This window comes from Ictalurus furcatus, chromosome 10 (genome assembly GCF_023375685.1).
Source record: "Ictalurus furcatus strain D&B chromosome 10, Billie_1.0, whole genome shotgun sequence".
Taxonomy (NCBI): domain Eukaryota; kingdom Metazoa; phylum Chordata; class Actinopteri; order Siluriformes; family Ictaluridae; genus Ictalurus; species Ictalurus furcatus.
The window spans coordinates 13,393,508-13,419,315 of NC_071264.1; the positions used below are offsets into that span (position 1 = coordinate 13,393,508).

Below are 25,808 nucleotides of genomic sequence, written 5' to 3' on the forward strand. Positions count from 1 at the left end.
TCTAGCACTAACTCTGCTCATGCTGAAAGACAGGACTACACATGCATGGCACCCGTAAGTCCAGTGCAAGTACCCTTACACTTTCATTATTCTGAGGTCTGTACATGTTATATCCTTTACATACTGTTCAATATGTTGTGATTACTTTAATCTATACATTTTTCACATATTGCAACCAGTAGATGTTGTTTAATGATAGATGAAAACATGACATGATGATTTAGATTTCTATTGTTTTTCTTCGCCCATATGTGCACGGTGACATCAGTAGATTGTCTTTTAGTAATATATAATGATGAATCACCTGCTATATCACTAGCCAGATGAACTAAGAAGGTAAAAAGTCAGTTTTATTTTCACTCTTAAATCTTGGTTTAATACAATTCATTCATTCTTTCATTCATTCATCTTCAGTAAACACTTTAACCCAGTCAGAGTTCGGAGCTGTAGGAGTTGGAGGGTGTGGTTTAGTGTGAGGTTTAGTGCCGTGGGAAGGTATGATTTGGGGGACAAGCTGACAGGCATTTGAGTTCATGTTTGATGCCATATTTATGATCTGAGCGTGTGTGTATAGCCATGAGCGAAACAAAGCTGACCAAAACAGAATAAGAAGTGTTTTTGCCAACTGACCAGGCAAAAGGGGACAAGCATCAATAAATAATAGCTTGCGTGTGTCCTTACCCAGGGTCTGCTGTGTTCTCTGTGTGGCAGCTGTCAAGATTGTTCCAGGAGCCAGAACACTGGGCATGAGGCAGGAAGGCATGCTTCATGCCCAGTGGGCATGAAGATGAGACATCAGTTCATCACAGTCAAAATGGACACACACATTTACAGTAGCCAATCCAGCTACTGGGAGGTGTAAGTGAACCAGTGAGCAACTGGCAGGTTAAAATCCTAGAAAGTGTCCAAGTCACCCAATTCAGATTCCAGTAAAAATCCTTTCTGAAGACAATAGATCAGTTCCCCAATTTGTCTGTGGTTTTCTCAATCCAACCAAATAAACAGAACTACCCAATACAATAGTTTAAAGGATATCATGTTTTTTCCCTGCTATTTCTGCTTCTCTATAATTCCCTGTCGCCAGATACATTTCACAGAGCTTACAGAAAGAGTGAGGCTGTGTTCATATCCCATGGCCTCAGTCCAATCATACAGTATATTAGCTGCAGAGGACCTTGAGATATTCTAACTGAACTAGTGTGAAATGGCTTCTGATCTCCACAGGAGCTGATCAGAACTGCAAGTTTTTCCCTCTGAAATCCTTCTGTGCGTTATATAATAAACTAACATGGGATTTGTTAATACATTCTGCTTCCATTTATACATTCTGCTTCATTGCATAGCTTAATATTTTATTTGTGATATGTTTTATGAAATATTCACAATATGGATTGCATAAGACAAACAGATTCACATAATGTATGGGACAGCACCTTATTGTACAATTTTTAAAATAATAATCAGAAAGTTTTAATTATTATTTTAAAATATTCTATAAATCATGTGAATGTGCATAATACAGTGTGCTATTATATAGTGTGTAATGACTTAGGCGACCCTATGTGAGCTCAAATCTACAAATAAAATGTAATTGAAATATTCAATATTATTTTTGGTTCAGTGTTTCAGAAGGTTTGATCTGAAGTTAACCCAGGCCTTACATTGAAAATGGTGCTTGACTAGACAGAGAAGATGAAGCAGAGCCTACTAAAATGAATAGTTTGGTAAAAAAAAATTGCACTTACCTCAAATGTAGTTCCTCAGCTAAGACATATTGGGTGTGTTTACCGCTGTAGTTTTTCACTGGCACTACAAAGCATGTATGTAATGGAGGTCACCCAGAACCTTGCTCATAAATATATGCCCACCCACCATACATGCATTTAGTGCTTTAGTAATGTAACACAGATTAGTCTGTGGTTTTGGAGACAATATGACACAGTAATCAATAACAGTACATTGTGTACATGAACATCTTGAACAAATTGAATAACTTTTCCCCCAATACTTGGTGTAAAATACAAAAAAAGCAGAATATGCAGCATAACAGTGTCATTGGAAGTGAGTATACAAAGACTTGGGCATCTATGAACGAGTGACATGGACTTTATTACTTAACTTTAATATTAGTTCCATAACCTGCTAATATTATAGGTCCAGTACAAAACTAAAGAAAAAAAGTTAGACACCAAACATGCACACACAGCCTCCGTGTGGAGCAATGAGATCATATTACAAAGACACACTACTAAGGCCTAAACGAATAAGGATGAAAGCTTGAAAGCTGTGGAGTGTAACTGATACTCACTGATGAATTATGAACCATGCCCCATGATTCTTTAATTCTCTCTGTGTGATTGGAATGGACAGCTTCAGGTGCGCAACCTCCACACAAAATTGTGTAATTATGAGTGAGTGTGGAGTAGCTGAACTGGAGTAACGAGAACTTGCGTAGGCCTAACAACTCATCTGCAATTCAAGGTCACGGGGCATTAATGGGCAGCCATACATATGAAATATTAATCTGAACCAGTGTGGAAGAGAAAAGATAACAGCTTGACTCCATCTCACTGCAAGGGGTTCATCAAGCATCACCTCTCAAATGGATTGCTTAGCTACCTGATTTCTCCCACCTGAATTAATAGACAGCTCTCAAAAGACATTCAATGCCTTTATATGACATGTTTTTGTCTAGAATGAAAATGGTCACATTGCTAAATTCACATCAGAAAGAACGAATTGTCAGAAGCACCTTGCTGTAATTTAACAATTTTATATTTTATGGATAATTAAAACACTGATGAAACAAAAATAAAGTGGTGATTATAGTAGGTTTTAAAGACTGAATGTAGACTAGTTTAGTTACTTTTATTTTAAATGTGTTAGTGACTGCAGAGCATTATACATCCATCCATTTTCTGTACCGCTCAGCCTACCCGAGGGGTATCGGGACACAAGGCAGGGGATGCCCTGTGATGGGTTGGCAAAATCGCACACACACACTACGGACAGTTTGGAAATGCCAATCAGCCTAAAACGCATGTCTTGTGTACCCGGAGAAAACCCCCGAAGCATGGGGAGAACATGCACATTCCATGCACACAGCACAGAGGCAGGAATCAAACCCCTAACTCTGCAGGTGCGAAGCAAACGTGCTAACCACTAAGCCACCATGCCCCCCGAAAAACTAAATATATAGCAGTAAATGCTGTGATGTTATGAAATCAGCCAAGAACAAACTAATTGATGAGAACATAAGTGGTGTCATCATTTGACATTTCACACACCTCTCACAAATGTAAATCAGAGCTCAGCATTTCAATTTAGTTTGTGCTACTTAAACTGTGAGTTCATTGTGCAAAACCCCAACTTTAATTCAGTGTATTTTTTTGTTGTTTTTTTTGTAATTTGAAGAACCTCATGTCTTGTAACTCACGGACTAACTTGCCATCATCAGAATGATTTCTAACCAGATTTCTAAATACAATATTTTATTATATTGTGTGGTGTATACCCAGCTAAAGTTAAAAACTAGGCTATATGGCTATAACTTAGTCTTTAGACATACTGCAGCAGCACATGATCTTGCCTTGATGGAAATTTCATCAAATTTCACCCAGCTTGGTCTAAACAGCTATCAAAACACAGGCCGAGGTGGTCAAGCTGGTAGACTGTCCATATCACATGTTATTTTTGCCAGTTATTTTCCAGCTCCTTTATTACTTGACAAAACTGATAAGTAATGTTAGATTTTCTGATTGCCTTACTGTTGTGTTATTTCTTTAAAAATAGCTTGTATATGATATAGCATTGCTAGAATGTAATTCAGAAAGTTTCCTTTCTACCAGCACTTACCATCTGGCATCCAGAATATGGATTTATATATTATATACCTGCACACTAACGTGAGCTTTTACATTACATTTAAATGAACATTACCCTAACATTAATTAGCTGTCTAATATTTATAGAATTTAGCTAATGTAAAGCCCATATTAAACCTTATGTTTTGTATTTTTTTTACACTTAACATTTTTTTTTCAGAATACCCTTGCCAAACTTTAATAATGTCATGAAGGAGCTTTAATAAACAGTTTGACAATTAATTTAGTTTGTCTCTGATTAATTCAGGGACATAATTTCAGGATGATTAGATTGCCTGTCAGCTGTTGCCAGAGCCAACATTCTGCAAACAAATATGAACCATGAGGGGTTTTGCCTTTATGCTTTACTTGAATGCAAGTTTACAGAGTTTAAAAGTGAGATTTTTTTTTTTGTGGTAAGGACAAGATATGGTTGACTACAAGTTCCCTCTGGTGGTGACAAAATGTTTTACAGTTTAAGCACGTACAGCTCTAAAATACAGATATAATTTAACTATTTATTCTCATCTCATCATTTTCTAGATCGCAAATACAATAACACATACAATAGAAAACACATACAATAACCTAGAAGGTTACTGAAGCTTTACTATGACCCAGGTTTGCTTATATAAAGCAATTTCTTTCCAAGAGTAATAAAATATTAAAAGTTGCTTCCTTGCTGCTTCACAATCACAGACATGTCCAGCAAATTGACAAACATAGTTCTAATAAATGAATAAATGGTAAAACAACACTTATTTTTACAGTTGCTTTAAAAATTTTTCATCTTCAGTAACTACTTTATCTTGGTCAGGGTTGTAGTAGATCTCATGAAAACTGTGCGCAAGGCAGGAATTCACACTGGATTGGAGAAAACTCAAAACTTTTATCAATACTACAAAAATCTTTAGTCACAATTGAGAGGGATCTGAAAGTAGTATACTGTATGTCTTAAATTCATCTCCGCTTGAAAGAAATTGGTAAGCATGTCAGAGGAGAAAACAGTAGGTACACAATACCAGTCACAAATTTAGACTGCCATGCAAATACAAATTTTGGTGTTTCTGGTCACATCTCCAAACCAAGCTTTCTGGAAGCATCCTGCAACGCCATCAGACAGTTGATTAGACTTTGGCTTGCATCCAGAAGAACTACCAACTACCTTGGCCTGATGGCTTTCCTTTCTTAATCTACAGTCACCTTGAGCCTCTTTCTGTCACTTCTGACTCTTTAATTCCTCTCATCTTCAGGACAGAGGGGGCTCAGTGGCTCTGGGCTTCTAATTTGAAGATCAGATTTTGAATCCCAGTACTGCCAAGCTGCCACTGTTGGGTTCTTGAGCAAGACCCTTATCTGATCAGCTCAATTATAAGTTGCTTTGGATAAAAATGTCTGCTGAATGATGAAAATGAAAGACAAAGGTCTTGCCACAAAGCACATTACTTCTACTGATACGCACCTATGCATTTACATTTGCTTGTATTTCCTCATTTGTAAGTCATTTTGGATAAAAGCATCTGCTAAATGAATAAATGTAAATGTACCAACCAGTTCCTCATAATTACTGAGTTTCCTTTTTGGGGAACTTTCTTTCCAGATGTACCGACAGCTACCAGTTTCTTATAGAGCACTTGGCTGCTTTGGAAAGTGCAGGTGCTAGTTTACCTTAACTCCTGAACTGTTGGGTTCTGCAATAACTTTCACCACTTGAGTGTAGAGGCAACTTTATCATTCCTCTCTTAGTGCCTTGGGGCAGCAAATAAAGATATGTGACAAGTAGAACATGGGACGCCCACTGTCAGGACAATGAAGTCAGCGTAGCTTTCTGCAGCTTAACCCAAGTCACCTTCCTTTCAAACTTGTCCCATCTCATCCAGGCTCACTGTAAATTGTTATCGTACTGCAGGATCAACTCTCCTCCATTGCTGCTCTCACCTTCGCATAGATTAGTCAGCACTGCTTTTTTTTTCTTTGAAGGTTTCAATGTGGGGAGTTGAAATGAAGCTTTATTTGAGGCTGAGGCTTACCACTCCCATCAGCCTATTGTGATGTAGCAGTGTTTCTTCAAGTGAGACAGCCTCTTTTGCAATCTACTTTCTCCCTTCATCTGAGTTCCATCTTACAGATTACTCGCTTGCTTGTACTATTACACTTCTTCATCTTTCATCAACTCAAACTCCTCTCACAAGTATTTGAGTAGATGTTGCAGCCTGTTGTTGTCCCTGCACACTGTGATGCTGTTAAGGTTCCTTGGCAGTATCTCCCATCATCCAAGGTAGTTGCAAACCTTCTTCTCCAAGGTCTGAACTGTTCAGAGTGTAACTTTCTATAACAAAAGTAGCAATAGTATCCTGGAAAGTATAGCATGCTGGCACAGGGATGCTTTAAAGTTTGCAGTAGTCTAGTCTCCTCATTGTAGATAGAGTTGATGGATGTTGCATCCCTCAGGGCGCTGTTGAACACCATGCCTAGACTCTTCACAGGCTTCTCATTGATGATTGGGGTGGTTATGCCTGCAGTGCTGAATCAGAACTTACCATTTCCACAGCATCATCAATCTGGACATGGATAGTTTGAGTCTCAAATGAGCCCACACGGTCAATGTCTTCCATCCCTGCAGATTCAACATACAGCCTGAGACTAATTCTGAGGTAAATATCATATCATTATCATGTCATCAAGATCAAGTCCTGATAGAGGATTAACATAAGTTTTCATAAACTTCTAAAGGGTTATGCTTATATTTGCACATTTTGTCTCTTAAGAGAAACAGTAAATAGTGAACCTTGTTTTGAAAATCCTCCAGTGTAAACCAAGCGGAGATGGTTTGAAGTTACATAGACTCGAGTGAATGAAAAGTGTAGGTAGGCTCATGAAGGTAGATTAGAGATTCGAGAATGACAAGCTGCTTTGAAGAGTAAAAGACAAGGATAGATTTGACATGTTTAGTTTTTTGTCTGGTACTTTTGACTGATATTGTATGTATGTGTCTGTTTGAGTATGTGTCTGTGTGAGTAAGTGCATAAAAATAACACCTTTAATTTGTGTCTTCTGCAAGAAACTGGGCTTGATTACACAATTACTCATGTAATCACCCCAGAGTATAAGGAGAAGGTTGGTCTCAAGTGTTTTTTATGTCTCTCCAATCCTCTTTGTCTGCTTAATAAGCAGCAGAAATTGTAGCACTCTAAACTGTATGTAGCTTTCTCTGAAATGTGCTAACAGTCCCACCACAATCGATCTCTTGTCGCAGTCTCTCAGCCAAGTGAAATACTAATGGTGATGGTCAATAAACCATGGAGTGGAAGTTCTGCCTCTCTCCACCCCATCAAACACACCTCTAAATATAGATACCCTACCTTGCTCCAAGGCTGCTTTAATATCAGCAAGCTTCAAAGTAACTGACTCTCCAGTCAAAAAGTCTTGCCATTAGGAACCCAAATGTTCTAGTTTTTTTTTTTTAGTCCTCTCTCACAATAATGGCATTCAAAAGTTTACTTTCTACAATCACATAAGAATAACATAAAAATGAAAGCATCCTACAACATTGCACAACAATGTTAACAACAAGTGCCTATTTTCCAGGATTGATTGAGCTATTGATTGGTGTACTGAAGCTCTATGCCACTTCCTGTTAATAAGATAGAAGATGGAGTGAGGAAAATGGATTTTCTAGTTCTGTAAAAAAACAAAAAATAAAAAAGGAGAAAAAGCACAACTTTTTTTTTTGAACATAATAAATTAAAAAAAAAAACTTCAACAGATGAAGAAAAGAAGGATTTGCAGAGTGCACAAAGTAGAGAGTAATCACCAATATGTAAAATCCTGCTAACCTTTGCTGACTGCATTTTCAAGGAACAAAATGAAATGGTATATGTAGCATAATCAACTTTGTGAAACAATCTTTTATGGGATTTACTCAAGGAAAATGAATGTGTCTGGAGATTTATTTTGCTTCACTGGTTTTCAATGCAACGTGCACAGCAAAGGAAAAGATGGACTATAGTAGAATAAACACAGATATCATTTACACATGAAAATAATTTTGTGTATTTGAAATGAGCTTGGGTGGCACAATAACACAATTTTACAAGATTACTGTCTGTGTATAGTTTCTGTACACGTTCTCTTCATGTCCACAAGTTCTCTGATTTTCTCCCAAATCCCCAAAACATGCTAGAAGATGGATTTGGTACTCTAAAGTGCCCCTAGGTGTGTGTATGTGTGTGTGTGTGTGTGTGTGTGTGTGGTGTCCTCAGATGGACTAATGTCCCATTCAGGGTGTATTCCCACCTCACACCCAAGCTCTGGATTCACAGTGACCCTGACCAGGATAGAGTGCTTACTAAAGATGAATGAAATTAACTTTGGTTAATAGACATCCTCTGAACAGTCTACCTTTAGCTAGGTGTGTGCCTGTGTGTAACTGTTTTTCCACCAGTTACCATTCTCCACTGTTCTAGACAATATCAAATACACGTCTGCTTTTGTTAATGTCTAGAGCAGTGGAGAGAGGCAATATTTATTATATATAGCACTTTGTAAAGCACTTTGGTCAACACATGTTTTAAACTTGGGATCAGTGAGTTACACCGTATTGGATGTCGTTTAAAAGCTCAAAAACTAAAACAATTGTGATTCCACTTTATCACCGTTTGGTGTTGCTCGAGTGTAGCTAAACGTGCGCTCCTTCCACTATTCCTTCATCCGCTTTGCTCGTTGTATGTGTGTGTTGGCCCGAAAAAGAGCGCGGGTTTTTCCAGCTGAGTTCTCTCTCTCTCTCTCTCTCTCTCTCTCTCTCTCTCTCTCTCTCTCTCTCTGCGCGTGTGTTTGTGTGTGTTTGTTCGTGCGTGTGTGCGCGCGTCTGTGTGTGTGTGTGTGTGTGTGAGAGAGAGAGAGAGAGAGAGAGAGAGAGCGAGCGTGTGTGTTTGTGCGAGTGTATGCGCGTGCGTGCGTGCGCGCGCGCTGTCATTATTGCTATCCAGTCTGCTCCGCGCTCGCGATGGCCAGATTCATTTCGCGTGAGGCAGGAAGGCAGCAGAGCTGTCCCGCTCCCGCTCCGGTTTCCGCTCCTGCTTCCTCACGCGCTCCGGTTCCGGTTCCGTGCAGCCTGTTCGCGCCTGGCCCCGGGGCAGCACCAAGCCCACAGCCGCTCCTCTTCCTGCTCCTCCTCCCCTACCAGCACCAGGTTCTTCCCGAACCCATGAACGGCTCCGAGTCCATCTCCATCCACCCGGAGAACGGCACCATGAAAGACCAAGACGCGATCAAACTGTTTATCGGGCAAATCCCGCGCAACCTGGAGGAGAAAGACCTGAAGCCACTGTTCGAACAGTTTGGGAAAATCCACGAACTGACAGTGTTAAAGGACCGATACACCGGCATGCACAAAGGTAAAGCGTCAATCGCCCCTTCTCCCCCGGACAGCACTGCTCAATAGCCTAAAAATCCTCGATCCAGAGGAAAGCTTACACCTGTTTATGTGCTACAACAGACATGTCAATCAAAGCTGTGACACGGAATTAGTGGGTCGTCAGTTTCTCCAGGTGTTAATAATAATAATAATAATAATAATAATAATAATGTAAACATTCGTCATGAGAATGTCATTTATGTCATTCATCTGAGTTAAAACAACAACACCAAAAAAAATGAGTTAGGTGTTATAGAATTTTTCCATTCACTCGTGTTATTGTTTTTGACGTGCAGTCTATAGTGTACCTGTGGGATTTACACCGTGACGCTGGACAGCTACACAAAGACTCTGTCAGTCATTTCACTGTATTTGTGTGACGCTTTTTCGGATCTGGGTCAAAGTGAGGTATTTTTCATCAGTCTGTCCATTCGTTCGCATTCAGAAAACATCATCTATTCGTTTTAGTGCTTTCATGATCTCACTACTTAGTGTTTAGCTGTATCTCAGTGTGATGACATTATGTTCTGTAGACTGTGATGAGGCCAGAGTGCTATAGAACCTACAGCTTTCTTTAAATCAACCTTTTTGTGCTCCTCCGTGGAAGATACGTTTTTATTCGAAATGTTAATGACTGAGCAGTAATGCCGTTACTCATGATGAAAATGAATCCTACTTTCTCCTAGAAGATGCTTAAGGTGCGTTGAACAAGCGCTCGCGCTGAGCTCACGCGCGGGAAAGTGGCATTCAGTTTCCTCAGGCAAAGTGTGGTGTCTTTCTTTTCTGGATGTTTCTATAGGTAGGTGTGACACAAACATTTTGCTTTTGCGGCTATGCAAATGTGATATTAGAAAATTCACTCATCATCTGCTATTTATTTACAATCTGTCTTCATTTCTGTCAGGTAATGAATCATCAAAAGCATCAACCTTTGCAGTTATATGCCATGGTTACATGGTTAGTTGGCAAAAGGTTTTATATGTATATATATGTATGTATATATATATATATATATATATATATATATATATATATATATATATATATGTATGTATGTGTGTGTGTGTGTGTGTCTGTGTGCGTATGCACATGTGTATATATATATATATAAATATATATATATATAAATATATGTGTGTATGTGTGTGTATATATATATATATATATATATATATATATATATATATATATATATATATATATATATGAGACATTCTGAATAGTTACTGTTTATGTACATCCTCTTTACACAGGCCAACAAAATGAAATTACAGTGTGGTATTCATTATAACCCAAGCCTCATGTAAAATCCTGTGTTTTCTTAATTATCTTGTGATTTAAGAGGTTCCTCTTACTAAGGGGATCAGATGTGGAGGCCAGGCTGCTAATTCACACGGGAAAACATGGCATTAGTTTGTTAGGCGTGATAATAATGCATGACCATAATGACTTGTCTGAAGAGGATTAGTGGTTCTAGGTATTGTATGAGGCCTCGGTTCCTCGGATCAGCTGCCATGTCCCTTAACACAGCCTGCTTTTCCCCAATTAAAATGTGCTCTGCTCCGGTACCCAGCAATATTTAATATGACTAATGCTGTTCAATGCAAGCCCCCGGGCAAATATTGGTATTAATAATTAGCATTCACCCCTGCGATATTTGGTGATTGATCACTCAAAGTGTAATGCTCCCTTAGCACTTAATTAAAGTTTGGATGTTTAATATTTAACAAACCATTATGGGGATATGTGATCTTTTGAATTCAGCCGATTATAAATCCTGATAAATGCTGAATTTCTCAAGATAAAAGAGAAATATGGCTAATCTTTGGCTGCACGTAGTTGACCACATTCTTCTTTCTGGTTTTTGTGACTGCCATGCCTTTGACAAAAGTATGGAAGATAGCAGTGTTCACATGTATGGAGAATAGTTACTGATATTACAAATGATCATATGTGCTACAGTAAAATATTTGCATTAATGTCATTGCGATCATAGTGCTAATGTCTTTATAACTTGCGTGGAAATATTTCTGGAAAGCCATTCACAATATATGAAAGTAATAAACTAATAAAATGGCAGCATTATTTTTAACCCCTGTCTCATGTAAGTATGTTGCATGTGCAGACAAATGCTTGGATTTAGAGCGTTCATGTGCCATACAGACTGATTATAGTAGAAATGGCCTTGGTTGGTCATATATAATATGATGATAATATGGTAATATATGGTGATAATTATAATTTAAATTATTATAAATGTGATTGCCATATTATTAAAAGACATCTGTATATCACAAACAATAAACACATTTTACATTACTGCATCTGTATTGAACAATGGCTTAAAAAGTCAAGGCCATTAATAGAAAAGTGTGTGAAACTAGGATAATTACCTCTTCAGAAGAGGTTAATTGGAGTCAGAAGTTCCAATCAATTTGAGTGTGAGTTTGGACTGCGCTCCCATAGGAAAAAAAAACAAAACAACTTTTTGTTAACTGCTCTTTACAACACGATTTCGTTAAACTGCAAAATGATGGAATCAAAAGATACTTCACAAGACTTTAGAAAACTTACGTTTCTGAAGCCATTAAGATGAAAAAGAGAGTTAAATGATTTCTAAAGTGGTGAGCCACGCGGTTTATAAATGGAACAAAATTCAGCACCATTACTGCACATTGAAACCACAAATGGTGTTGTGTTGACAGGTAAAGATGTGCAGGCACAAAATACTACACCAGAGTGATGGTCTATTATGTCGGAAACGTGTTCAATTATGTTTGGTGGACAAAATTTCTTTTTGCTAATTGATTTTTCATATAAAACACTGTACATCAACACCAAAATGCCATCCCATCTATGAAGCATGGTGGAGGGAGTATATTGGATCTGCATTGATTTTCAGGATGGTTTGCAGTCATCTATTATACATTTTCAAACTGCATAATGAGAATCAGCCAGAGAGTATTAGGATGGCTACCTGGCTTGAGTTGCACTGAAATATTATTACATGATCTGTAGTAGATTATTTATGTAAGCTTTTAATTGAATATAATATGACCTAAATCTGGTTGAGAAATTAGCCAAATGTCATCCTCGTCACAGCACAAGACTAATCAAAAACTAGTGAATATACTTTTTCTGTAAATTGGTACAGCACAACCCTAACATTACCCATTAAAAATATCATGACAAACATGGCCCTATATTTCCTGCATTCCACACAGACATCACTGTATTGTCTGCTCATCAATTTGGCATTCTTCCACTCACCCATTTTGGATTAAGAGTGTCGGATGTTTTATTTGAGATTTTATTTATAGTCTAGATAGCTTAACTATGTATTCAATTTTAAATTAAACTACATATTAAAAGAAAAATGCTAGTTGTTATGGCACATGATGATCCAATTTTCCAACAACACCAAGAACTGCAGGAGAATTACATTTTGTGTTTAATTTGACTTTTTAATGAATAATTATTTATTTGAGTTATTTATTTTATTTATTATTATTTCAACAAAGACAGAAATGTAGGCATTAATGCAAAAATCTAAATGATTCCAAAAAGGTCCACTTTATTAGACCAACCAAATTTTACAATGAAACAAGCAAGACACAGATAAACTAGTCACAGCAACCAAAAATAAAGGAATGTATTATGCAGTAGGGACTTTATTTCTTAAATACATGCAGCTTTTCCCCAGACAGCAGCCTAAAGTCTTTTTCTTCTCTTAAAGATCTGCTTGACCAGGGATCTTTGCTGTGGGCATGTGAACTGTGAACATGCAAACATTAAGACACGGTTGTTTTAAAAGCTGACTTGCATTTATTACCAGAAATCATGTAGTTTACTGCCGTTCTCATTTTTGGGAACGTGTTTCAGAGACCCACTTGATATGTTTGCTTTTGAGTATGTTGTTAATTAGAATTCATCCCTCTAGAAACTTTAGAATACTCTGTAACTAGTGGGCAAATCTTCAAAATAAAGTCAAATCTGTTTTGTAACTGGCTGTTGAACTTGCCTGTTGGATCCCCTGCCAAAACCCCACCCTCTGTATTTAGCATTTGCTCAGTAAGCTAAACTTGAACATTGGGAATGTTCAAATAAAATGATGGTAGGTTTTGCTCAGACAAATTCAGCTCTCGTCAGTTTTGATAGTTCGAAGCCAGCAGCTTCCGTCAAACCATGCTTAATATTGTCATGGCAACTACAGTGAAATAGAGGCATAGATGAATATCTGGCCTAACACCAGATTTTCTGCAGGAAATGACATTTCTTGTATTTTAACAACTTCACAGATTTTCTTTCCAGGTCGTTATATGTAGGAGTTGAATAAGCAGTGGTCAATTTGCACACTATTGAAAGCATTCAGTGCTTCTGTTTTCTGAGAGTTGAGTGGAAATGACAAATGACACACACAAAAAAAGTTATGAAGCGCTGACCGATTTTAATGTTGTGTTCCATCCATTCATCGGAGAAAAATAAATTGAGAGCACCTAGGAGATTTTGCTTTAGCATCTTGTGATAATCACTCACAGTTTTGAGCTGATTCATGAGAACTCCGGTGAGAGAAACTCTATGATCAAGAGAGACGCAAATGTGCTGAGAAATTCGTTTTATCTTCCCAGACATTTGCATAAAAAACAAAACAAAACCCATAACTTTGTGATGGAGGAAGTGTCAGTAATCTGTGATCACTGAAACACACATTGTCTCACTTCCTCTCTGTTTCTGTCTCTCAGAACTGGACAGGAGAGAAATGAAAGGTAGGCAGGAGGCTAAGCACAACAGATGAACAGACTGAGAGAGATGGAGCGATTGTCAAAGGTGTAGAAAACAAACAGTGTCTTTAATGTGAAGGTGCCCGATGGAGTGACGGCACGCTGTGGCAGCTTGAGATATGCATGAAGGGAAACAAAAGGATTTACTGTGAAGTGAAGGTATGAGGGGCAGATTGGGCAGAAGTGTAGCATGATCACAACTGCAAAATGCTGACGTAAGTACAGAAACGGACATGTTATAAGATTATAGCTACTATAGTCCAAATTATTGAAACTTTTCCACAGTATAATATAACACTTAATTTAAAGTTAACCCCATCATCACCATCATCCCAGACTGGAATGTATTGTTTGAGCATACTTATTACTAACATAATTCTAAATGCCATGAAAGAAGAAGAAGATGAATGAGAATTGAAACGGAGAGGAATACTATTAGTGTTCTTTGTGTCACCCATCAGGGATGTGTTTGAAAGGAACACTGCTCAGCAGGGCTAAAAATAGAAATCTGTGGTATTTCCAAAAATAGGTTAAGCTGCCATCGCTGCACTGCTGGCATGACATCACCACTCTGCTGCCAGCCTTCCCCCAAAGACTGCTTCTGTACTGTGGAAATGAAGGGAAGCAGAGCATGAGGGAAGATAAGAGAGAGAGATGGGGGTGGGGGGTGGGTGTGTTGGGGTGGACAGAGAGAGCAGAGGAAAGAGAGACAGAGTGTTGGATACAAAAGAGACAGAAGAAAAGGGGGAGGATAGATGCACTGTCTATGGCTGCTGTTTCATTTTCTCTTTGTTCTTCCATAGCCCTCTTTTCCACACTGCATAGCATCACTCAGACACTGTATGTCCGACGTCCTACCAGCATTCTCCGTGTTGCTTTTTCTTTTCGTTAGCAGAGCTGGTTTACCCTGGTTGGAGGCATCTCAGGTAATTTCACTTGTTAGAATGATGCCTGATCACTAAGCCTTCCTAAAATACCCCAGATCTGAGTGTTATGCATTAGTAGCTCTGAAATCAAAGTGATATTCAAATAAAATCTTTTTTTCTTTTTCACAGTATGTGTTTCATATCTTGTTACATTCTTGTTTCTTGCTTAATTTAAGGAGCTTTAGGTACTTTAGGAATGTTTATGTCAGTGTACGCCTTAGCTGTCTCTAGCTCTATGTCCTACAGAGTTAATTCTCACATAGTATCTATAAATTAGGTGTTGCAGGACAGTGTAAAACATGAGAAAAAAAAAACAAGAATCTAATTTTGACTTCCAGATTTGAATTTATTACACGTTTAAAGTAAATAAAGGAATCTTTTTTAAAGATAAAAATTAGAATAGAATAGATTTCTTAAGGAAAAAAAATCACAGGAAAATTAATAAGCCAGTTTAAGTGAAAAGATTTAAAAAAAAAAATGCAACAGGTACACTCTACATTCTTTCTCTCTGGGATGTGGGATCTTTTGTACATGTAAAACATGGAAAAGTTCAATATTACTCTACAAGCTAATTAAAAGTATAGCACTGGTATTTAAGGTCCAGTTATATACTGTACATTAAATAGTTCCTTAAGGTAAATGACATTCACATTACCATGTAATAGATATCTACTAAAGGTACAAACAGTTGCAAGGAAATATACAGTTTATTACCATTTTTCCTGAGATTGTGCATAAATTAATGAAATTTGTTGGCAAGCAAGATTGTTACTGTCATATTTTATTTCCACAGTGTTTAATAAAAGAAGTGTTATTTTCCGCACTTAAAGCTACATTGCTTGATACACTTAATTGACAATTAATAACTAGGCTTTTATTGGTGCATGGAAAGAATTACTTCGGCTCTTTTTAATTAAGTACCCAGTGATGTACAGTATATGTTCCTGTTTTTGTACCTTTTTTCAAACAGTATAAGACTGTACTACATAGACGTATACAAAACCAAATAAACCAAATGGATTAGATGTAATCCAAGTGCTAATTTGATATTATATTATACTTTACATCATTGATTGCATCCACTTTCTACTCAACAGTGTTATTTATATCAGCTTATCCAAGTACTGCTATATGTTAATAAATAAATAAATAAATATATATGTGTATATATATATATATATATATATATATATATATATATATATATACACATATATATATTTAAAAAAAATATATAATTCAGCCACAGACAGTCACTTAAAATTAACTCAAGTAGTGATGACTTGTACTCTCTAACTTTTCCTGCTTCTTTGACCTGAAATAATGACTCCACGGAAACACTACTGACTTTTGGTGATGATGTTCCAGGCATCTGTTAAAAATATAATGCTACATGTTTATCTAAAACACTTTATTAATTATGTGTTTATGGCGTGGGCTGTAATGACTGTATTTGTTGATTGAGTCGAAAGCTATAGAAGCCTACACGTCCTTACACCCTGCCAGGGTTGCTCTTACGCATTAGGTAACACATCATGGCAGTCTGTTAGGGCTCAAACCAATGTAAAATCTATCAGTCCATGCTTGTATAATGAAGAAGTGCTTTAGCCCTAAGATGAGTTCTGTGCTCCAGGCCTACTGACTCTCAGCTATATAAGGAGCATGGATGTTGGGCACACTTAAAGGTGCCTGCCTTAATTAAGCTTTACAGGTTACGCTAGAGTACTGCCTATATTACAAAACTCATTACAAGCTAATTAGGCTTGGACAGGGACAATGCTGTTGTCGGAACAGTTAGGGTGATTGCGTGGTAGAGAATCAAACTCTTATAGTGGTGTAGGTGGTGGTGGTGGTGTTCATTATGTAGAGCGTGTCTAAGATCTGTGCATTCACAGTAAAGGCCTGATGAGACTTAATGTTCAGTGCATCAGACCTTGGCCCACTACTTAGAAGCTAACTACACTGTGATGAGAAACCCAGGCAATTTTTTTTATAACAGAGAAGAGAGGGAAGCAGAACTGATGGAGTAGAGGCTTGCAAAGTGATTAGGCTAGGAGAAGAAGAATTGAATCATTAAGAGGCAGATTTATCCCTAAGACATTTACATTTAATGGGTAACTCACAGCTTAGGAACCAATGTGGTGGAGCACTTGAGAATCATGGTACAGTGGCAGCCGCATAGCACTGGTGTTCCAATAGACCATCCGTAAATAAGGCAGCAAATGGATGCTGTCAGTGGCGAAGAGGCAGAAAAGCAGCCTCCATTCAGCCTGCTTAATCTCTCCATGAAGTTCCAGTCATCCCTGGAGTCTTGCTTGGAACAGTGTGTACACAAGTCCTATAGTATATCTAGCTTCTTATTAGAAATGACAGCATTCTGTACACGCCAGCATTGTTCACATTGCATAAGCACCAAATATAGAAAGATGTGATTATCAAACACTGTGGCAGATCATTTACTTACACCGTTCGTGTTATACCCCCAACCCCCCCCCACCACTACCACCACCACTTGCCGCTATGTCAGCAGGGTTCTTTTATGTTGCATTTCATATAATTTCATCATGCAGCCAAAAAAAAATTCTCACTTGGTATGCAACAGCTTGCTGGTAATTTGTACATGTTTGGATTCCAATTATGAAGTTGTTAGAGCCAGTGCCTGTGGGCTGCAAATGCGTATTACACCATACATTAAAGCACGGAGAAACACTTTTAAATTGAGATTGTATTTCTTAGCCTTTCACATATTTATTCTTTCTTTCTTTTTTCCTGCTAATGTTATTGCAGCAGTTAATTTGCTCCAGACGCGCAGTGTTTTCCGCCTCTGCAAATGCATCCAATTTAACAGTACCATAATTGCACGATGCAAAACATTCCTTTCAAACTGAGGGTCAGGGAACGTGGCCTTGGTTGGAGCTTTATAGACATAACAACGCTTTGATGTGATCAGAAGCAGTGCTAGCTTAGTAAGAAGTTGTAATGGGCAAAAGTACACAATTGGCAGACTTGTTTGTTTGCTATCGGAAATCATTATGTTAGGACAGCGTTTGGAACAAGCGCAGTGCTTACTTTGACACAGCCTGTTTCAGCTGCATGGAACGGGTCAGGTTTTGTAATTTTCTAGAAGTTTATATCAGGTAAGAGGTTTACAGCACAATGCAAAGTCAAAAGATAGCTCATGACTGTGAGATAAAGATATTTTACCTATGTTCCTTGTGGCCATGGCCATGTGGGATATCCAGGTCTGTGAGCAGAAATGCCTTGTTGATGAGAGAAGACGTTGCCTATTTGGCCTGTTGTCCAGTTTTTTTTTGTCCTGTGCCCATTGCAGCTTTAGATTGATGTTTTTTTGGCTGACGTGATGTGGAATCTGATGTGGTCTTCTGCAGTTGTAGCCCATCTGCATCAAGGTTTGATGTGTTGTGCATTCTGAGATGCTTTTCAGCACACCACAGTTGTAAGGAGTGGTTATTTGAGTTCCTGTAGACATCTCACATTATCTCATCTCACCATTTTCGCGATTTTTCTGCAACATTTCTGCCATGTGGACTAAAATTTCGATCTTGGTTATGGGTCTGCTTGTGGCTCGTCCCATTAGTTATTACATACTTCATTATTTTGGGCAGATGTCAAATTAACACCACTCACTTAAGTGTTTGGAGCCATAATAAATAAAGCAGCTCTCCACATTATTAAATGCATAGAGGATACTCTAAAACTATCCAGTCTCCAGAGTGTACATTTACATGCCAGAAAAAAGGATGAGAGCAGAGAGCACAGATCCATTTTATAGCAGTCACTTTCACACCTATAAAAGTGTGATCCCCACTGAGGGGTTTGTAAGCTGCCAGTGAAGCAGCTTAACCCTGGCAATGCATCGACTGGCACTGGCACAGGTGCACCATTATAGCATGTTTACTGTCTCTGTCATAGAGCAAGGGCACATTAATGATGCCCTGCTTTCTAGTGCTGTGCCTCACTCAGGCTGCTTTGCCTTAGTGAATGCCCCTCATTTTGGCAGTGCCTGTTCACATGCATGTGTATATATGAGTGTGTGTGTCTCACAGTGTGTTCTGGAAGAGGACACTGTGCTATGAGATTTTCACTCCTGTCCTCCCCCACTGTCTGCATCCCTTCACGCCCCCCCAAGGCACCATCTCTCTGTCAGGAGCAGTCAGAGTTTATCCCACCCAGCTGAGATGTGGGTGGTTTGGACAGTGACGGCAGGCTGATCTATAGAGCTCAGGCTGGAGCTACGACACACACGCACACACACGCACACACATGCACACACACACTCACACACACACGATCAGTGAAGAACAGATGAGACAGGCTCCTCCACATTAGAAAAGGGGCTGTGTGTATTTAACCAGTCTACAGGGACTCCTCGCAGCAGCTCCTGCCCTGTCATTGTAAGGAATGTGCTTGCTTTGTGCCAGTTCGTGTTTTCAGCACGGACAATAAACCGAAATAAGCAACTGCTCAAAAGACACATGTAATAATCAACATAGTTTTGTGAGACATTTTTCTGTTTTGTACTCAGCACTGATCCTTATCACGCCCTCATGGATAATTCATTTCTATGCCGTGTCTGTGGTTATTTGGATCATAAAATGCAATAATGGTCGTGTCCTGTGTTGCCATTGAGTGTTTAAACAAAGCCTGTGCTGACTGCTCGATTTGTCTCCCTGATTGCTTTGTCTCACAGGTTGTGCGTTCCTCACCTACTGTGCCCGCGAGTCAGCCATCAAAGCCCAGAATGCCCTCCATGAACAGAAGACGCTGCCAGGGGTGAGTTTTTGTTGCTAGCCGACAGCCACTCCTTCAGGAGGGCCACCATATACAGTCAAAACCAAAGCTGCATGTTTTTAGAAAGAAACCAACGGGAAATAAATCAATAAGCCCAGCCTTTTAAGATCAGGCTCAGAGCCGTTTCATCGGGCCTCTGCCATAGGGGATATGGCAAGAAATTGATCAGATGCTTTCAGTGCGCAGGCTTAGGAGAGCCAGTGACAGCAAATGCCAATTCATTTGTTCTTTCAATTTTCCCTTTAAATTACTCTATTTATAAAATGAAAGCCTGGGTAGTTATTGTTCGCCAGTTGCACAGAAGTGAACATAAACAGTCTGAGTCCTGTGCAGCATTGAGACAGAACAGGACCACTTCATAAAGAAGCAGGAGACATCAGCCACAGAGACACACATTTCTGTGAAATAGCTGTAAGGGAGCACATTAAAGAGAGAGAAAGAGAGAAAGTGATACAGCAACGTGAACTACTCTGGAAGGTCCTCAAAACAGTGTCTCTATTATCCCTTCACATCTTCCAAGCTTGAGTAGCTTCTGTGTTAAAGGGAATTTGAATAATAAAAATAAATTTGTTCAAGAATGCCAAGGGACGTCTTAGTGGTAGCAACAAGCATGCAAAGCAGAGCATTGGAAAAAAAAAGATTCTACTCATAGTTGATTTAAGGCTGGCCCGCTGGTAGTTCAGACACTAATTGCACCCACATGCCAACCTCAGGGGGCATCAGTCAGGGTTGAACAGCTACCAGTATTACACGGGATTTGGAGATGAATGTTTTTGTACATTTAAAAGAGAGAGGCTGTTTACGCAGCTGGCCACTGAAAGATTTAAAACACCAAGTATGATGAAACAAATTCGAGATGGCTACTATATGACAAGCAGCAATCAATGTTCATTTAAATAATAGCATATGTATTTAGCATGTTGGGACACCTACGCACATGTACAAGCTTGCTGATGCCCTTGAATGAACTATACTGCAAACATTTGTGTCCTCATGAGGGACGGTGTAGAAATACCGAGATAGAGAGAGAGAGAGAGGCAGAGAAGATTGAAGAGGCAAATTGTGTGTGTGTGTGTGTGTGTGTGCATGTTCTGCTATATCTGCACACTTTGTCCACTGACCAGGCTGACTTTAAATCTTTCAGCAGCAACCTCTGCTGCTCTATGCTGATGGTAAGTAGATATGCCAGTTGTTTGTTTTGCAAAATCCTGCTTGATATGCAGTTTGCCAAAGGCTTCAGTGTAATTCATGTAGACTTGGATTCCTCAGGAGAGGAGTTACGACTTATTTACGCCTACAGTTTGTTATTAACTCTTTCCCAAATAACTCTTTTCCTAACTGAAACGACTCGAGATAGTAATCAGTCTGGTCTAAACATAGTATTTACCAGTTTCAACAATGGTGCTATGTTTATTGAATTTACCTGTCAGAACTTTTACATGGAAAGCAGTCTGCTTTTATGATAATGACGCTTTTAAAATAATGCAATCATTTTACCAGAGCTTATTTTGTTAAGATAATCAATTTCGTAATGTTAATATTGTTATAGAATCATTTATTTAGCATTGATTAGCATCATTTCTGCTTGCATGGCGGAGTTATTTAGAGTTATTCAGTAGCCCTGTGCTTTTTAAAACAGGTAACTCATTTTATATGGCTGGTTGTGATTATATAGATTGTTGTTTGGTTCAGCAGTTTTTCTAAACAGAGAGTTTCTCTGTGCCTTTGTAACAAAAAAAATCTGGTTCATGGAGCAGTATATATGACCTCAATTTTTGATCTTATAAAATGGGCTTTCGGGCTTTTGAACCCAATGCATCCATTATTAATATTATCACATCCACCACATACCAGTTACTAAAGGGTGATGTGGTATGATAGAATGAGATTTGATTGAATAACATAGGATGGAATGGGATGGGATAGTATAAGGTATGATAGAATGGAATAGAATGGGATGGGATGGGATAGGATAGGATAGGATAGGATATGATGGGATGGAATGGGAAGGGACTGGATGGAATGCGATAGAATAGGTTAAGGTATGGTGGGATGGGATGGAAGGGAATTGAATGGAATGGCATGGGATAGGATAGGATAAGGTATGATAGGATCAGTAGCGAGCCGTGCATTTTACAACTAGGCCTTCAGTGCTATCCTCCTGCAATTAAACCACCTTCAAATAACCTCACCATGACACTAGGGCCATAGGCTATTTACTAGCCGCTATTGTGACCACTCTATATCTGCTGTTTTGATTTTAATTGTGGGAGGATAGCATAAAACCATCAAGGATGATGACAGGATGCTGCATCACAGATAGACATCACATCAAATCAATGTCATTACCTAAGAAAAAAGAACATACTCAGAGCAACCAGGATTCAACAGGCTTCCCTACTGATTCTAGCCAAGCTCCTGAGCCTAAACGCAAATGCCACCATGCACACTCAAAGCCACAGCCAGGCCACTGAATCTGAACATCTTTAACACCAGCAACAATGATCTAAAGCAATCAATAATAATAATAATAACAACACCAACAACAACAATAATAATAACAATAATAATAATAATAATAATAATAATAATAATAATAAATAGCTAGTAACAGGTCTATCGATCCTCTCTGATGTGTTTCGGTACTACGGACACCTAACACAGCCGTGCGGCACCTACAACGCTACAACTTTACAGCGAGGCTAGTAAAGTTACATAAAAAATCCCTCAAACTTACCAAAGCTGCTCATCATTTGAACACAAAGTCCATCCTCCTTTTCTTCTTTATAAGGAGTTCATTGACACGGTTGTACAGTACATCGGTGCATTTCAGTTCCATCAAAAGGTCCTTCTTGATTGCCATGGAGGCCAATGCTGACAGTCGAGTCTGCAAAGTTGTATTTCTTGAATATGTTTTAATGCGTTTTAGGGCTGAAAATGTCTGCTTGACAGAGGAAGGCTTTGCCAGTAAATCTGCGACCAAATCAAATTCTTCTCGTCCTTCAGCCATTTTGAGTTAAAAAACAACAACATCGGAGCTAAGTAAAAAAGCTAAACAAAAAACAAATCTAAAGCACTACTTGAAAATCTAAACTTCCCACGAAAGAAAGAGCTAGTTGGTTATATGTCAGTTAACTTTTACATGCTCCGATCACACCCGTGTGATTTCATGTTGAAAAATGGTGATGTAGGCGGCTAGGCCAGCTAGATGGTTCCGGCGTGTTAAAGAATACACCCAACATGGCAAATTCGAAATCTGATTAAAGAATATGACAATCATCAACATCGTGTCCATTTCCTTCAACAGCAGAGGGGATTCACTCGAAATTCTGAAGGCCTCAGGGTAGATTTTTCACCCAGAGACAGCACAGCTGGAAAATCTGATTGGATAAAGGCTCTAATTTATATGAGCTGCACTGGGCAGGTCGCACTGCACAACTGAGGGAGCGAATAGCAATGAAATGACATTAATACTATATTAATAGACTTATGGGAACGAACTTTGTAAAATACATATAGCATCAATGAAATATATATTAAATTATAAAAATATAATTTTTTGATTCTGACAATCTCTAGGCCAGCAGAGAAGGCTTTTCTGGCCCTGACGGCCCTCCTCTGGATAGGATAGGATAAGGTATGATGGGATGGAATGGAATGAAATGGGATGGGATGGGATAGAATAGGATAGGATAAGGTATGATGGGATGGAATGGAATGGGATGGGATAGGATAGGATAGGATGGGATGGAATGGAATGTGATGGGATGGCATGGAATAGGACAAGGTGTGATAGGATGAAATGGAATAGGATGGGATGGCATGGGATAGGATAGGATAAGATATGATAGGATATGATAAGTTTACGCAGACTATTGAGTGGAAGGTGTGGAAACAGGATGTCAAGAAGCCATGGGCGTTTTCATTTTGCTGTGATCATGCATATTTATATTATATATTTATGTTTATATACAGTATTTATATTGCATTCTTTATATGAAGTTATGTCAAGATATCCCTGAGCCATTTTTGTAGTTTCTTGGGCAATTAGAGATTTGGTTTCGAGTTTAAAATGACATATTCAGGGACAATTAAAAACATCAGGCTGTACAACAGGGACAAAAAACGTGAGATATTATAAGATTGTTGGATATTGTGAGATGCAATGAATTAAGTATACAATATTAATGTGTCCATGACTAGATAAGATATAGGATTTTTTTTTTTTTGCTACGTTTCAATTTTATACCACTGTAGAAAGAAATAATGACAATATTTCTCTTTTAAATTAATTATGAAACACGTACCGTTTTTTACTATAAATTGTGAGGATTTTTTTTTTTCTGGCATTAATGCTTTTACAAATCTTATTTTTAAAAAAAATAGAGACTGCATATGCTTTGTACATAGGATATAACAGAATTGGCTTTGTAATCCCCACAAAATGTGATATATGTAGTGTATGCAATTTGAGATTCAGCCACTGGAAAAAAAATGCATTGGTACAAACAGAACCAAATAGAACCAAAGTCCTGTGAAGTTAATTAAACTGAAGTTAATATGAATTCCTCCTGCTCTACTTTCTCACTCATATCATCACAGTATAATGACAACAATACGATGAATCGTTTTCATCATTTCAGTTAACATACAACATGGCTTTCTATCCCCTTTGTAATAAAGACCAGAATTGTTTCAGAATGTGCAAAAGTATTTTATAACACAATGCTGCAGCGCTCACCCCCATCATCGTTCCATTCACTACTCAAGTAGTCAAAACAAAGAGCTGAAACTCTGTGATATAGATGCACTCAGCATGGCATGGGCACAGACGTGATCGGCGTGTCGTTACAGCACAGCTGCTTGCTGAAGCGAGAGTGTGTGGTTGTTTCAGAAAGAGCCCTGCAGGCCGAGTGGGAGGAAGAGGAGGATGGTGTTGGCAGTTTGGTTGAGGAGAGGAAGACGTTCTGACAGCTGTCTGTTTCTATAGCTCAAAGTCTTATCACTGTCCTCCGAGGAGTGCGAGATGAGGCAATAACATCAACATGTATACACGGTAGCCTGTCATGATCAGCCAGTGCTAACTGCATTGATCTGGTGTTTGTCAGTGTATGTGTGTGTGTGTGTGTGTGTGTGCTATGTGTCTGTTTGAACATACTTATATATATATATATATATATATATATATATATATATATATATATATATATATATATATATATATACTATATGATGTAGACAGTCTTTAGATTTTCAAATGTCATAAAATACAACAGAACCCAAAATATTCACACAGTACACTTTATATATTTAGTGTACCAACAAATTTGCAGACAATTGAATATGACAAATATGGCGAATTCAATTTGTAATTCTAAATGTATTAATAGGCCTAATCTGATTGATGATAATAATTTATCCTCATGGTTTTCAGCTAAATAGTAATTTGAATGTGTGTGTGTGTGTGTGTGTGTGTGTGTGTGTGTTTGTGTGTGTGTGTTTGCATGCTCTTTAATTGTTTGTGCTTTTCACACCTGAGTGCAATTCCTATTATCACATTTTCTCTGCAAATCTCTATACCAGTGTGCTTTAGTGTGCTATGTGAGGAAATGCTGCTGTGCTGATTTTGGCCTCTATACAAAACGTGACTAAAGATGAAGGCGAGGATGACATGGCTACTTAGAATGGCATGAAATATGAAATATATACGTAATAAAATAACTATAAGGGTGAAAATAGCTTGTACTACAAAGCCTTGCTATTTATAGTAGGTGTATCCCATAATATCATTCACATTTAAGGGGAAACATTTGACTACTCATTTGAGTTTCTATAATGTTAGTATTGAAATTGTGGTAAGAGCACAGCATGGTGAGGCAGCATGGTGAGGCAGAGGGTAGGGTTGCCGCCTCAAAGCTCCAGGGTCCCTGGTTCAATCCTAAGCTTGAGTTGCTGTCTGTCGGTGGAGTTTCACATGCTCTCCTTGTGTCTGTGTGGCTTTTGTCCAGGT

The 25,808-nt window shown here is 38.4% G+C and overlaps 1 protein-coding gene across 1 annotated transcript in view; it reads left to right on the forward strand.

Annotated features, from left to right (window-relative positions):
* The first annotated feature begins 8,766 nt into the window (after positions 1-8,766).
* The window catches only part of LOC128614037 (CUGBP Elav-like family member 5), an 81,785-nt gene continuing 64,743 nt past the window's right edge, over positions 8,767-25,808 (forward strand). The window contains exons 1-2 of the mRNA XM_053635287.1: positions 8,767-9,259; positions 19,698-19,780. Of these exons, the coding sequence (XP_053491262.1) occupies positions 8,869-9,259; positions 19,698-19,780 (474 nt within the window). The 5' untranslated portion in view covers positions 8,767-8,868. The remainder of the gene's footprint in view (positions 9,260-19,697; positions 19,781-25,808) is intronic.